The sequence below is a fragment of the Boleophthalmus pectinirostris genome, unplaced genomic scaffold, assembly GCF_026225935.1.
Source record: "Boleophthalmus pectinirostris isolate CB_2022bp ecotype Guang Dong unplaced genomic scaffold, ASM2622593v1 HiC_scaffold_17, whole genome shotgun sequence".
In the NCBI taxonomy this organism is placed as follows: domain Eukaryota; kingdom Metazoa; phylum Chordata; class Actinopteri; order Gobiiformes; family Gobiidae; genus Boleophthalmus; species Boleophthalmus pectinirostris.
In genome coordinates, this window is record NW_026571115.1 from 16,370,044 (window position 1) to 16,384,848 (window position 14,805).

At 40.5% G+C, this 14,805-nt stretch overlaps 1 protein-coding gene across 5 annotated transcripts; it reads left to right on the top strand.

The window, feature by feature from the left end:
• The first annotated feature begins 790 nt into the window (after positions 1-790).
• Positions 791-10,468, top strand: elavl3 (ELAV like neuron-specific RNA binding protein 3). 5 transcript variants are annotated; one of them, XM_055152675.1, is made up of 7 exons: positions 791-799; positions 5,788-6,004; positions 6,264-6,367; positions 8,403-8,556; positions 8,621-8,864; positions 9,458-9,496; positions 10,120-10,468. In XM_055152675.1, exons 1-7 carry the CDS (start codon positions 791-793, stop codon positions 10,466-10,468), a joined length of 1,116 nt encoding a protein of 371 aa, XP_055008650.1. The 5 variants fall into 5 exon arrangements, with proteins under 5 accessions (XP_055008650.1, XP_055008651.1, XP_055008652.1 ...); XM_055152676.1 differs by having other exon boundaries at positions 10,141-10,468; XM_055152677.1 differs by lacking the exon at positions 9,458-9,496 and having other exon boundaries at positions 8,639-8,864.
• Positions 10,469-14,805: the final 4,337 nt, after the last annotated feature.

The following is a 14,805-nucleotide window of genomic DNA, read 5'->3' on the forward strand; positions in this document are numbered from 1 at the left end:
GACAAAAGTGTGAATGTGTTTTGCTGTGATTTCAAACTGAGAAAAAGGAAATCAGGCTTTGCTAGAGGACAGGCGAGTGTGAGGAGTGAGAGAAACAAGTCTACTGTCTTGTACTGCACCCATCTGCTCTGAAAGTGCAGGTGGAGGCCTATTCACTGCGCTCTGCATGTGAGTGAAGAGGGGGGCAGAAAGAAAGGCAGGGCAGGGAGAAGGAGGGCGGATGCTGAGGCAAGGGGGGGCTCTCTTGGTTATCTCTCCTAAAGGGGATAATGGGAGAGGAACGCATTGCAATGGCTGCCGTGTAGTACCCTCCCTGCACAATTAGCCAATCAGCTGCGTGCGCTGCCAGCCAGGAGGACGCATAAAAGAAGAACATTGCAGCAGAGGCACAGAAGGAGACTGAGAGTGGAGCAGGGAATTACACACAAAAAACAGACGAAGTCAAACACCCTCCCCTGGACACACCCTGCCGCTGAGGAGCACTGCTTCTTCTCTTTTTTCTGAACCATCGCCCACGCCACTCGGAGAGAAACACACTCCCTCATCGTCATCCGGCAGAAAACCCCTTTCTCCTCATTTTCATCCTATAGAGGACACCTACAATCGCAAAGGGCTGAGATTCCTTGGCGAAGATTGTAATTTTTTTTCCTTTTTTTCTTTTTTTTATTTTAATTTGGAGACCTGACAGATAACAAGGGCCAAATATTTTAAAGGCCGAAGAGCTTGGAGACTTCAGCCCAAGATCAGCGTAGAGAAGAAGGACCTAGATTTCTTGCACTGTACGTCAAGAATGGTTACTGTACGTATACCTCTATTTCTCTTCTATCTTGAGTGATGGAGATAGCAGCATCCTTACAATGTGTCGGCCATGGTCATACGCACACGTGTCATTTTATTATTGCTAGAGATCAAATATTAAGCACGGTTTGTTGACATGTCTGCACACCGATGATGTTTTGGTCAAATAGCTTTTGTTTAATATGCATACTAGTGCTACTATAGGATTAGATAGATCAACTATCTTACACTGGTGGATCCGCTATGCTTGACAGCACTAATACTGCAGTCATTGTCTGCCATGTACGTCTGCCATGCCATAAGTCTTGAACCTGCCATTTTCCAGCACAGCCTTTAGTGACAACCAGCAGAACAGCCAAATGTCGCATCTGTGAATAGAAGGGTACAGTATTAAAGGGAAAGTGTGGAGGTTCCACAGATTTACATTGCTAAAGCAGGAGACACGCAATAAGACACGCAGTGGGGGAAGCTGGCTTTCTGCACTTGGCGCAGCTAAGGATGCTGAAGACGGCTCTATGAGACAAAACATGATGCCTCGGAGGCTGAGGGCCCATCCAACAAGGCAAAGGAAAAAGGGTCGAGTCACTCTGGGAGGAAGAGGGGGAGGGGGGAGATTACGCATCCATTGGTTTGCATTGAATCAGACAAAGTCCGAATTCCTCAGGGTTCTCGTTGCGATGCAACCGAGTAAATGGACTGGAAACCTCCGTAGCCGCGATAGTGTAGGGACGCAACACACGCACATCCACGTTTAAGCGCGTTTTCCGCAAGTTTGAGGTGCAAGATATCCATGCGTGCGCCGCGCCCGCTGGACCAGGGGAGATGGGAGCAGTGATAAATTAGCTTTGCTGTGTGCCGATGGCCGGATTGGGCGTGTCTCTGCTGGACTAAAGCACCAGGCGAGGGCCTTTGAGCCCTAAACGGCCTGGTCTGATTTACCACTTGACATCTTACGTGGTTGACAGCGTGGTTTTTCTAAGCACGCCAATTAAAGGAAGACACATTTGCGTATAAATGTAGCACAGATCACGTTAGCATGAATGCTGAATAGACTGGGATGTTTCATTACATCCTCGTGTTTTATAGCAGCCAAACTGATCTTAACGACGTTAATTACATTTTAAAATAATTGGCACGTTTATTATTTCAAGGGAATATATGTGCAAAGGTAGTAAATATCTGAATATCTGGTGTATTACAATTCATACAAAGGGTGTGAAAGCTAGCGTTAGCATGTTTATTATGAAGTATCTGACTGTGCCTTAAAGGGCCAGGCCTCGTTATGAGTGAGTGTCCAAATGTACTTGACGTGCCTCCAGTGAAGCTTCCTCTTTCCCTTTGTTCTCGTTACCTATTGTCCACGCAGGCCCCGGTATCACGCAGACAGTGGCTCTCCTGCACATGGTCCGCAGTGCTCCATGCTTGTACCGCAGTGCCTAGCAAATAAAACGTTGAGTCAGATAACCTTCCACTTACACAATTCAAGGACAAGGACAGTCAGCCGCGACCAGCCAACCAAACAATACTCTAAAAGTGCTAGACATTGACTAAATAGGATAAATACTTTGTACTTGTGTTATTTTACATTTCAAACGCATTGTCTAAGAAAACAAATGCAATTTCTAAGTCAACCTAATTATCTCCCAACTTATAGACTGGGATATGTTAATTGCAATTATGTAAGCAGTGATTTCCCCTTGTTGCCCGTAGCTTCGTATAATTACGCACAACAAACAAATACAGGAAGAGATGAACGTGTTGCTTCCATCCTGGCACTGTACATGTGACGTCTTATTTGGACCCTTTGTCTTCAAGAACACCAACAGTGTTGTTTAGAAAGTAATATTTGTAACACCATGGGAAGAGTTTCATTTCAGTTGTTCTACTATAATCATTTTTACGCATGGAAAACCTCGTGAATCATTTCTATGAATGAGTATCAGCCAATAAGTAGCTTGTTGTAAAGTTGTAGATTTTGGTCTGGACTTGCTGTTGCGTTTTTGACTCGAATCTGGCAACTGTAACACTCATTGTTCCCGGAGAGTCCTGCAGCCCCTAGCCACGACACAAAGCGCCACTGTTTACATTAATATTCATAGTGCTGCCATAGCCCGAGCGAGGGAGACGAGGAGGAACGGGTGGCTCTTTTGTTTGCTCGTTTCAATACATTTATTCAGCAAAAAGGCGCTGCGCTTCATGAATGCCTGCACAAGCCCTGCCTTTAAATAACGAGTAAACGAGGAACGTACGCTGAAATTTATGTAGGTTAAAATAAAATGTGTTAGGCATATATACAAATAATATGTAAATTGCGTTTCTGCATTAAAAATAGTAGTATTTTAAGATCTTGAAATGAAAGTATCCGAAAGCCACTCCCTTTTTCAGCACGCTGGATAGCGCCCCGTGCACAAGGACTTGCAAGACAGATCTGTCTCCCAAAGCCTTTGACTGTGTCTGCTCACATCTTATCAACGAGGAGCACATTCACGCAGCTCAAATCTTTAAGAAATCTTTATTTTTAGTCCGCGGAGCGAAGAACAGAGACGGGCCCGGCTGCACCGCTGACACGAGCTGTGACTCCTGTCGTCTTGTTGTTTTACAGCTGCCACCATGATCCCTTAAGCTGTAGAGAGTGTGGCTAATGCCCTTTGTTCGTTATAATCCCGTAATCTGTGTTATTTAGAAGGCTCATTTACACTCCATCCTAGCGTTCACTTTCGATTCATTCAATCCATAGAAAAAAACATCTTTACATAATGAATTATAATGTAAAGTACAGTCAATACTATATGTTATAGAAAACACCAGAATCAATACTGGTGTCTTTCTTTGTATGTTGGAGAGTTTTACCGTATTATGATTTATATTGGCATTAACGTTAACAGTGTAGTATCCAGTCAAAGCACATAATTCTCTACATTATAGCCTCTAGTGCAATACTGTATTTGGAGCAGAAGTTAATTTGAGAAGCTGTTTGCTGGCATGAGAAATACATAGAGCTTGCGAGCACATTTACATTTATGGTATGTTTCAATGTTTTGTGATTTCACAGTGTGCAGTGTAGGTGGTATATGGTCTGTGCTTGGCTGAGGAGGCAGGCCTCTTGTTTGCGTGAGAGTCTGGGTTCATGCGTTTGGCAGAGGAGGAGGAAGGGCTGGTTTGCGTGCAAGTCTGGAGCCATGTGTAGGCGATGCTTCTGATGCACTATAAAATATTAAGGGAGATCTCACCGGGCCCCAAAATAGGAAAAAAAAAACAACAACAACAAAAAAAAAAAACAAATAGTATCAAGCCAACTCTTTAAAATATATAAGTGTTAATACATTTAGGTTATAGATGCTTTCAGAGGCATAGGAATAAGATTTATGAGTGTACACACATAAGAGCTCATAGTTGCGTGGATACAGGCTGCCCCAAGAGTCATCACTTTGTCTTAGTCTGAGGCAGCAGACTAGGGTTACTGGGTTCAGATCCAATTAAGTTGTTGACATTGTAACAGTAAACCCAACTTTTTAAGGTTATTTTTGCTTTCAACAATTTACAACTGTAGCTAACTTTAAAGCTGTTCTTTCTAAGCCTAAAAGCCTAGTAGTTACTGCTTGTGTCAGCCATTCTCGGCTCCTGGCCTATACTCAGTGGTCTGTGAATTATATAACTCCATAACACTGTTCACTGGGGATGTGTGTTCTGCTATGCTGAGGGTTATTTCAGTTGGCGAGACAAATTTGCCCTAATACGACTTTTCCCCTTTTGTCATATTCAGGACACGTTCTCTATGCCCCATCAAAGACTCAGACATATACAGTATAACATAACACTGTATTTTTCTTTTGTTCTGATACATTCTATATGTGTGTAACAATGCTATTCTAGATGGTAATATCTTACCCCTTTGAAGTATTTTATTTTTAGTCTTTCTCAAGTCAAAATAATTTCGCTTGTCATTACCAATATGACTTAACAGCTCCTCCTCGCTTCTCTAGTGTCATATAATATTTATTCACAGAGGAAAAATGTCTGACCTGTATTTCTGCCCTTAATGTGATGCCGCAAACTAAAAGTAAAAAGATTGGTGAGAAAAATTTATATTCTGCCTAGAGAAACAATGCAGTCTTTGAGGGGCCGTTACCTGGGCAACCTGAGGGGAGGTGAACTCAAAGGAACATAGCAGGTTAGAAGGCAGGTCGGCGCGTGTTCCCAGGCTGTGTTGAAAAAGCAGCGTAAAATGACATCTGGATTTAAAAATAACACAAAGAAACAGTACACTGTAACTGCGGTTATAAAACATCGCATATGAAGATGCAAATTAATCAATTGGAGAAAGGAAAAATAGACTACCAAATGTTCTTTTCTGCACATACAAAAGTCCAGAACTCAGGTCGTGTAATTATCTATAATATTATAAGAATAGCTCTTGATTACATTATGCAGAATTACTATAGTTTGCTGATTTCAAAATGAATGCTGTCTGAAGAGTATAGTGGAAGTAGGGCAGACTACACAGATCTTATTTAAAAATCTTGTGTAGCTCAAATGGAGAAAAAATAATAAACTGCATTATACAGTATTCATATTTCACCAAATCTCACATTTTCAATCAAGCCATGGCGTTTATTTTGTCAGTCCTAAAAAAAACAAAAAACATCTCCCTTTGTGTCTATCATGGCGACCTCTTGCCACTTTCGAGTCTCTAGCTTGGCCTTGCATGTGCACTCATTACTATTATTTGTCCCTGTGTAATGATGTAATGGAGTTTGACCCTGGAAGAGAGTGGGGGGAGGGGGACTGGCCACTGTGACATCTGCAGGACCACAGGCAAGGAGTGCAAGAGCTAGAAAGATGAGGGAAAATATGTATTCAGGTGGGTTGTGTATAGGATAAATCAAAGCTTGTAGTCATGTACTCATTATTGATTTTCTTCCTCTGGCTATTAATGACAAAGTTGACCAGTTTCAGTTATAAATCTAAAATACATCTCTTTCTCAGCAGATAATCAGCACCATGGAAACCCAGGTATCCAATGGCCCAAGTGGAACAAGTCTGCCTAACGGTCCAGTCATTAGCACCAACGGCTCGACGGATGACAGCAAAACCAACCTGATCGTCAACTATCTGCCTCAGAACATGACCCAGGAAGAGTTCAAGAGTTTGTTTGGTAGCATCGGAGAGATTGAGTCCTGCAAGCTAGTCAGAGACAAAATTACAGGTAAATATCAATGCATATTAAAGGTTTAGTGCAATAGAGATGGTTGTGGTTAGCAGTAAAGTCTTTGCAGTTATTTTTTATTATTATTTTTTACACAGATTACATAAAAGCATGTTTTAGTTTAATGTAATTGTAGATATTTTTTGCTTTTTAAATTATTGCATGTATATTTCTCGTTTACTGTCATATTAAGTTAATTTCTCCTCTTAAACAAAATTCTGTTTTATCTATCTAATTTTAGATTTGCCTTTGTGTCCAGGTCAGAGTTTGGGATATGGATTTGTAAATTACGTTGATCCAAATGATGCCGACAAAGCCATCAACACACTCAACGGTCTCAAACTGCAAACAAAAACAATCAAGGTAAGAAGGATTTACTATATGTTTTTTGTTCTTTGGTGTTGGGGCGATAAAAAAGAGGAAATTGGTGTCTGGAGCTTGGAGATATGGTAACAGACGTGACAGAGGGAGGGGCGTTCAAGGGGGCCAACGGGTGCAGCTCCTACAACAAAGGAGCAGAAAGAAAGGGTGAAAAGAGAAAAGAGAGGAGAGTGGAGGTCAGAAAGCAAGGGGCGGACAGCACGCAGAGGTTATTGTGATGGAAATGTAATTAGGGTGCCTGACTGTGGTGCACAAGGGTCAGTCCAGGTTACCCCATCTGCCTACAATTCTGCCTAATTAGGGGCTTCCTTTGTACCAAAATCAGATGAGGGAAAAGGGGAGCATATTATAACACACTACTTCCCTTTCCCGTCCACCCACCCATCCCTAAAACTGATCAAAGATGACCAAGATTGAGACAAAGTGCAGGGTCCGAGAAAAATCAAATCTGTGAATGACAGAGCAGGTGATCAGGTCCAACAGCTGTTCATGTAATGGGAGGTTAATTTTAACTAGTGAATGGCTGAACATTAGTAAACCCAGTATAGGCTGAATCATTATTTAATTAAGTTTAAGTTAGACATTTTCATTAGTATTCTCAATAATATTTTTAACCTCAGACTTAAACTGGCAAATTTAAGATATAATATTATTTGTTCCACAATGGGAAATATTGTAAGCTGTTAAGTGTTTGTTGAACTGCAATACATTTATGTCTAAAAATTAAGTATTCGCGCATCTTGTTATAACAAGATGCATGGTATGGTCCTATTTTGAGGACTGTTGACCATTCAAAAAATTATTATTATTTTGTTTTGATGTGTTCATTGCTTTAGTAATTGTCCTAATTTCTCAGAATTCTGAAACCCATGGATATAAATATGAATCACTATATAAATATTTAGTTTTTTATGAATTGTTTATAGTATAAGCAATACTGGATTTACTTTCCCTGACTTTGTAGGGACTTCAATGGAGAGAAAGTGATGGTGATTTGGGAGTGGACCGCTGTAGTGGGTAGGGGGTAGCACAGGGAGCAGAATGCCAATGACAGGATTAGGGGCCATATGGGCTCCAGGCACCATCTGTACTGTGGGAGCGACAGGGAGAGGGTTAATTATAGGGCAGCCTCCCCGAATACAGCAACTCCCCCCTGAATCGTCCAGCACACGCTAATCACTGTACCACACAACCCTTCTCAATACAGGCTGCTCGGACCAGACACAATAGACACTGGTTATACAGCTAAATGCATCAAAGCTCAGCACCTGTGTTCAACCCAACATATAGCCTTCTAAATAATGTGCAGAATATATGTTTTCACATTGTAAAGGATGCGCTTGCATTGTTTGCTGTTTGCCGGTGGAGCTGTTTTGTCCCTGGAGGATACAGACAAAGGAAAAAAGGCAGGACAGGGAGGGCAGCTCAGCCTATCTCAGACAACACTCACTCTGTTTCTCCATCACACACAACCAGAGCTGCTCTCCTAACAATGGACCAGGCAGTGCTATATACATCATACATGAGTTTACACACTTCCAATCACACAAGTCAAGACGTGTGACTTTACATTGAGGCGAGAAGATTGGAAAGTGAAAATTAAACAAACAGGCAGCGAATCTTTAGGGATATAACATCACAGGAAAATCAGTAAGCGACAGCATTAATTAAGTCACTGGTGGATTAAGAAAAAAACAAGCTAAGACGATGTTTTGAGGGGAAAATAAAGATGATTTTTGATGATGTTTGGTATCAGCTCCAGTAATGGCTGCAGACATCACTATGTGTCACCACAGCACTGTGTCATTCTCACTGAGCATCAAGGCTTTGATTAAGTCCACAGATAGCACTGAGGCAATGGCCTGCACAAAGGCTAATAATTAGAATTTAGATGACTGGATTCTTCACACTTAAGTGGTAGCTCAGAGTGGAACCATTTATATTGTTTAAATGCGCTACTGATTTCAAAATGGTTCATCTTGGTTACTATAAGGATATTTTTTTATGTGTGCTATAGGTATCATATGCCCGCCCCAGCTCAGCGTCGATTCGTGATGCCAACCTATACGTGAGTGGACTACCCAAAACCATGAGTCAGAAAGACATGGAGCAGCTCTTTTCCCAATATGGTCGCATCATCACATCTCGCATCTTAGTGGACCAAGTCACAGGTATAACTCCACTTTTAACTCACATTATTGAGGGGTTTCCAACAGCAAAATAGTGACATTTTAGTGCTTTTGTTTGACGCAGGCATATCTCGAGGAGTGGGCTTCATCCGGTTTGACAAACGGAACGAGGCTGAGGAGGCCATCAAAGGTCTGAATGGACAGAAGCCTTTGGGAGCTGCGGAGCCCATCACTGTCAAATTCGCCAACAATCCCAGCCAGAAGACGGGCCAAGCCTTACTGACTCAACTGTATCAGACAGCTGCCAGACGCTACACGGGGCCCCTGCATCACCAAACTCAGCGGTTCAGGTACTGAACCTTAAACCAGCGTCACAGCTTTAATGACTCACCACTAACAACACGCAGGCGGTCTATAAATGCAACTCTTTTAAACTAGGTCCCAGGTCATTTTACTGTGTTCATCATCAAAAGCGGATGCTAATCACTTAACAAAATTAATTTCATTTAAAATTTTCTTGTGATTGTGGTTTCTGGCCAAGTTTCAAAAAATGTTTCTAATTGGTTATATTTCTAATTGTTTGCCTGCCATTTAGGCAGTATTGTCTGTCCTTCATCATGTTTTCATTGTTTATTATTTACAAAAAGTGTTCTAAAAAGGCAGAGAAAGGAATTGAAATGGCTACTACTCAAAATTAGTTTAGCCTTACTACAATGAGCTAACACACTGAATTGCTTGAGGACATGGACTGTGCACAAGACTATTATTTGACATGGCATCTGCTTGCGGTTGAATGATTTGGGGCTTGCAATGCAGTGAAGGGTGCCCCCTAGAGCCCAGCTGGTGAAGGAGCTACATTTTGAACGTCTAAAGGCCCTTTTTCCTTGTTTTAGATCTCATAACTAACCTTTGCATCCCCTTCATTCTCCCTCTTGCGTTGCAGACTCGACAATTTACTAAACGCCAGCTACGGAGTCAAGAGGTAAATGCCAAAGGTGTACTTTCAAAAGCATCCATGCCAAAAAAAGAAAAACAAAACCTCAAAACAAAGTGCCCGAAATACTGCCTGCTAGTAGAGTGTATGTCCATAGATTATCACCAATCATATAGAATACGTCGAGAAAAAAACATTGAGCGTAAATGTCCAAACAGTAGGGTATTCTGGCATGGCTTTGTTTAAGTTATTGTCTTTTTATTTAATTTGAGAAGTATTTGTGTATTTCGTTCTTGAACTAACATCGTCAGTTTCAGTTGCTGTAATGTCCCCTTTTTCACCAGCATGGACATGGCGTTTGCGTCTCCTCAGTTTTCTTTATTTTGAATCTGATTTGCCTTTCATCCCTCTCTATAGGTTTCTGTGTTTTGTTCCTGTGGTTTCATTTGGACATTGTGATTCATGGTTTTAATTTTGTTTTTACACACAGGCTATGGTCAGCAGAATATGCAGATTGTGTGGGTGCTTGTCATTTTGTGTAAGACCAGGTAGTTTTGCTGCCACTGTGCTGAAAATGGAGAAGTGCTTCAACTCCATACTTGACTAAAGATCATTTTATATGAGGCTAGCGCTGAAAGTTGTGTTGAACTTCGGAATGACACCCATGGTAGCTCTCCCCCTCTCTTCCCCAGATTCTCACCCATCACCATCGACAGCATGACCAGTCTGGCGGGAGTCAACCTCACGGGGCCCACCGGAGCAGGATGGTGCATTTTCGTCTACAACTTGTCCCCGGAGGCTGACGAAAGTGTCCTGTGGCAGCTCTTCGGACCGTTCGGTGCAGTAACCAACGTCAAAGTTATTCGCGACTTCACCACCAACAAATGTAAGGGCTTCGGCTTTGTCACCATGACCAACTACGACGAAGCTGCCATGGCCATTGCCAGCCTTAACGGGTACCGCCTGGGAGACCGGGTGCTGCAGGTGTCTTTCAAGACCAGCAAGCAGCATAAGGCCTGAAAAAGTGAGAGAGAGAGGGGCCAGTGGGGCAATCTCCTGCAGCCGTTGGGGAGGGCACTTTGAGCTCCCTGGGTTTTCACTATATTTGGGCCTGGACTTTGTCTCTCTGACACAATCTCACACAAATCCATAATATATTACCACAAAACAGACATTCAGACGCACTCACACATACGATCGTCCATACACGAGCAAAACACCGACCAACACCAATGGAGTTTTTGTTTTCTCTTCTTCTTATGCGACACGAGAGTCCTTCCCTGTATATTTGCCTGGATTGAATTAGATGGGGGTACGTAGCTGGTTGGTTAGGTAGGGATAATAAGAGCTATCTATTTAGGAGACAGTTTAACGAATGTGACAGAGAATGTGTACTTAGTGCTTTGATTGAATTCAGGCAAATTATGATGACAACTGATGAACAAAAAAGAAAACGATCAAAATTTAAATGAATATGTGCAATTTACCCAAACACTTAACCCACAATCTCTCCCATTATGTTGCTGGAGAGAATGTAGTCACTTTTTTACACTTGGGCATTTTGAATCAGCGATTTTTTTAGATCAAAGAAAATTAAAAACAGTGTTCTCTTATATACGTCTATTAAAATATAACTATATATTCAATATTTAAGGTGGTTATAATAGCCGAGTATGTAAGCATTTTCTAGAAACTTTGACTACTGTTTCCTGACCTGCATTAGGTGGTGCCTAGTGTGAAGGCAGTTTCTCTACCCGATATGAGCCTGTTAGCTCAGGCCCTACTATTTAGGTTCAATATATAATACTGGTCACAGAGAAGAGTAGTTGGAAAACCATCCAGTTCACCTCACAGTCTCACGCCAAAAGTCCAATAGCTCACACATATCACAAATCACTGTTAAATATATTTAGTATTCATCACAAACCGTAATGCTCCTGTGAGAGAATCAAGATGCACATGACTGTCTGTGAACTTAGAGCAGTGGCAGTGCTCCCATGGCGACAGCGTTCGTTAGTGAATCTCCTGAGGGCTTATGAAAGATGAGGGGAAAACCATTTCACTACAACACAACCATATCAAAAGGAAACACTGAGGATTTTCACATTTTGCATTATTTATCATTGCACCTTTAATGTAGATCACAAACCATTTTATATCACACAGCATAGAGAGATCCCTTTAACATGATTTTCTGGTGTCATTATCTTCAGAGAAGAGCAGTGTACAGAATGTCAGGTGGGTTAAAAATAGTAGCACATATATCAAAGTAATTGGAAATATGTGCACATTGTACAGCTCAACAGTAATGGTCTCCAGCAGGTTTGCAGATGAGTAAAACACATCTAGGGCACTGGCATAATTCTAAAGGTGTAAAAAAACTGTAAATTATGTTAAAATCATGTGTAAAAACACAGGCACTGTAAGCCAACTGCTTGGTGCAAAATAGAGCACTGCAGTTCACTGAACATTCAGAACTGACTTAAAACTGCCCACAGCGATTTAAAAAAAATTATCCTTTGAGAAGAAAATGACCAGTTCCTCCAGCTTTGCCAAATGCTCTTCAAATGTATTTAAAATCTTTTTCCTAAAACGCTTCAGAGAATACTTTGAACTCTCTGCACTCTCAAAAGATGACTGTACAACATCACGCCTGACATCTTTTACTCCTGTTTAGTACACAAAAATCGTATTTGTTCGCTTCAGATCCATTAGACACTATCACAAAAATAGCATTTCTTAAAATATCCCAACAGCATGGAAATTATTTATGGCACCCTTGATGAAGCATTAAGGCCAACCAGTCTCACTGAAATGTCTGTACCAGACAGTAGTGAGGCCTACCATGGGGAGAGCTAGTGTCTTTCATTATCAAGACATCTGCATATCATCATCGATTAAATGAGGTCAACTATATACCAGACATTTTTGCTTTTCTAAATGACGCTGTGTTAGCCAAAGAGGACGATCTCTTTGAAAGGAGTACATTAGAGATAAATCTATTTTTATACATACAAAGGAACAAGACATTGTGCTGAATTTTTACAGATCTTAAGCTTGGAAAAATTGGGACATCGCATGGCTTTATTTTAAACCCTCTGATCTTTGCAGAGCAAAGGGGAACAAGCATGCGGTGTATGGGTGGGGATCTCGGGATGGGGCTAAGGAACGTTGTATCTCGTACAAACTTAACTGTTCAACCATTTGAAAATTGACAGCGAGTTGTATATCCTGACACACATCTGTACGCGGGTGCTTGCCGCTCACATCTCAGTCCTGAATTTGTGTACAGTGCTGCTTGAATGATGGTGCAGTGAAGCGAAGTTCTTTGACTAGAAAATCCTCGACAAAGCTGTGGTGACACTGGCTCATTGTCAGGCTGAAAACTACTCTACGCTGCAAACAGTGAAATGTAGATCCAGACAGGGACGCACATTCATAATGGACATCAAGCATGATTCTTTATGAGATGACAAATTAGCCAAATAGCCAAAGAATTGCTTTGCAAGGCAGTACAAAGAAGGACACATTAAGACTAACTATATTATTCCCTGTAATCGCTGTACAAATCTATGTTATATATTAAAAAGGACCCTCTACAATTTAAGTTATCATTTGTTGTGAAAATCTAAGTTGCGCATATCAGTTTGCATTACAACTTACAGCCACATACAACATCTGTATGGACCCTCATTTGCAAACACTTTATCCAGAACTTATCAAAATGCATATCAAATTAATATCAGGAAAAATATGCACATATAGATATTTCCCCTATATTAATAATATCATCTACTTGTCTTGTGTGACCAATTTGGGGAAATTGTCAACATTGCACCATTTCAAAGAATAGGATGGCTACTGTTTCACTCTCAATGATTGTTGCTGCTGTCTCCAGATAACCACTTAATTGTACCAAGCTTAGCCCTTAGATTTGAGGCAGGAAACCAAGTACTCGCTGAGACCAGTGAAAGACCACAGCCCTAATTGGCCATACACTTCATATATAATCCCTTATGTTATGTATACGATCAGTAGAGAGCCAAGGACCATGGCAGGAAACAGTACCACAACTGCTTGAGCAACAACAATAATCATTTAAAAAGACAAAAAAACTTTCCTATGGAACAGTAAGTGCAATGTGCTTTGTTTTTATATTGACTGAGAACAAATGATATATATTTTTAAAAAAAGAAAATTAAATGTCACACTGAAAAGGTTTGCAGAAAAGTGAAAGGAGCAATTGAGGACAGCGCTCATTGATAAACTTACGTAATCGCTCTCTTTACCCCTAATTTGTGCTCTGTCCATGCAAAATAAGAAACTGCATATTTGGCTTATATATTAGAGCAATACTCAAATATCTTGAAAGGGATACTGTTGATATATCATGAGTCTTAGCCCATGTCAATTTCAAATATCATTTATTTCCTGTAACCGATTGCTTTCATTACATATCAATATCCACTTGTTCAATTAGCGTATTTGTGTTGTTGATGTTGCCATAGAGGACACACATGATCAAACGATTTTGTTCAGTTGCACTGATTGGGTACAATTCTTTCTTTTTCTTCCATTTATTGAATTAGTTGCAGTTTTTTACAGTGTATGCAGATTTTAGACTTAGTTAGATTTTTTTATTTCAATCAAACTGTGTTTAATTGTGTTTGTAAAAGTCTGTGGTAGCTTTTGTTGCAACATAAAATAATTTAAACTGAAAAAATTCAAAATAGCGCCAACAAACTTGTATTATTTGGGCGACTTTAAGCTTGTAGTTTTAACTTATTGTTAACTTAAAAACTATTTATTATGATTATTATTATTGCCTCGTACAAAGTATGTTTTGTGTATATTTATGGTTTATTTCATTATATTTGCAAGTTTAAAAGATTTTAAGTTTGCCAAAATTGTGGTTACACCATTTTGTTTCTTAAAAGGGGGACAAATAGAAAAACAGCTTTAGAAGTACAATTTGGAATCGTTCTCCATAGTCAAAGAATGCACTGCTATATTTAACTAATTGAAGTGTATAAACATACATGCTGTGTGCTAGATGTTATGCCTTTACTGCCTGTGTTCTGTTTGTCTTGTTAAATGAAAATCTTTTAATTATTTAATCTAATCACAGTCTTGTTTTTTCAAACCACTTGGAGAACCCTTGAGACATGGGGCACCCCTATAGCCAGATGCTGGCCCAGTTTTGGGTCTAGCAATTAGCAAGGACCAAAGGGATGTCCTGGGTTTGACTCACAAGACACCTCCCTATCAATGATATTGTCAATAAAGCCAATAAAGCCTTTTCAAAAACATATTTATTTAGGCTGTGGCTTCAGGAAGAATGTCTTGTGAGTTTTTAG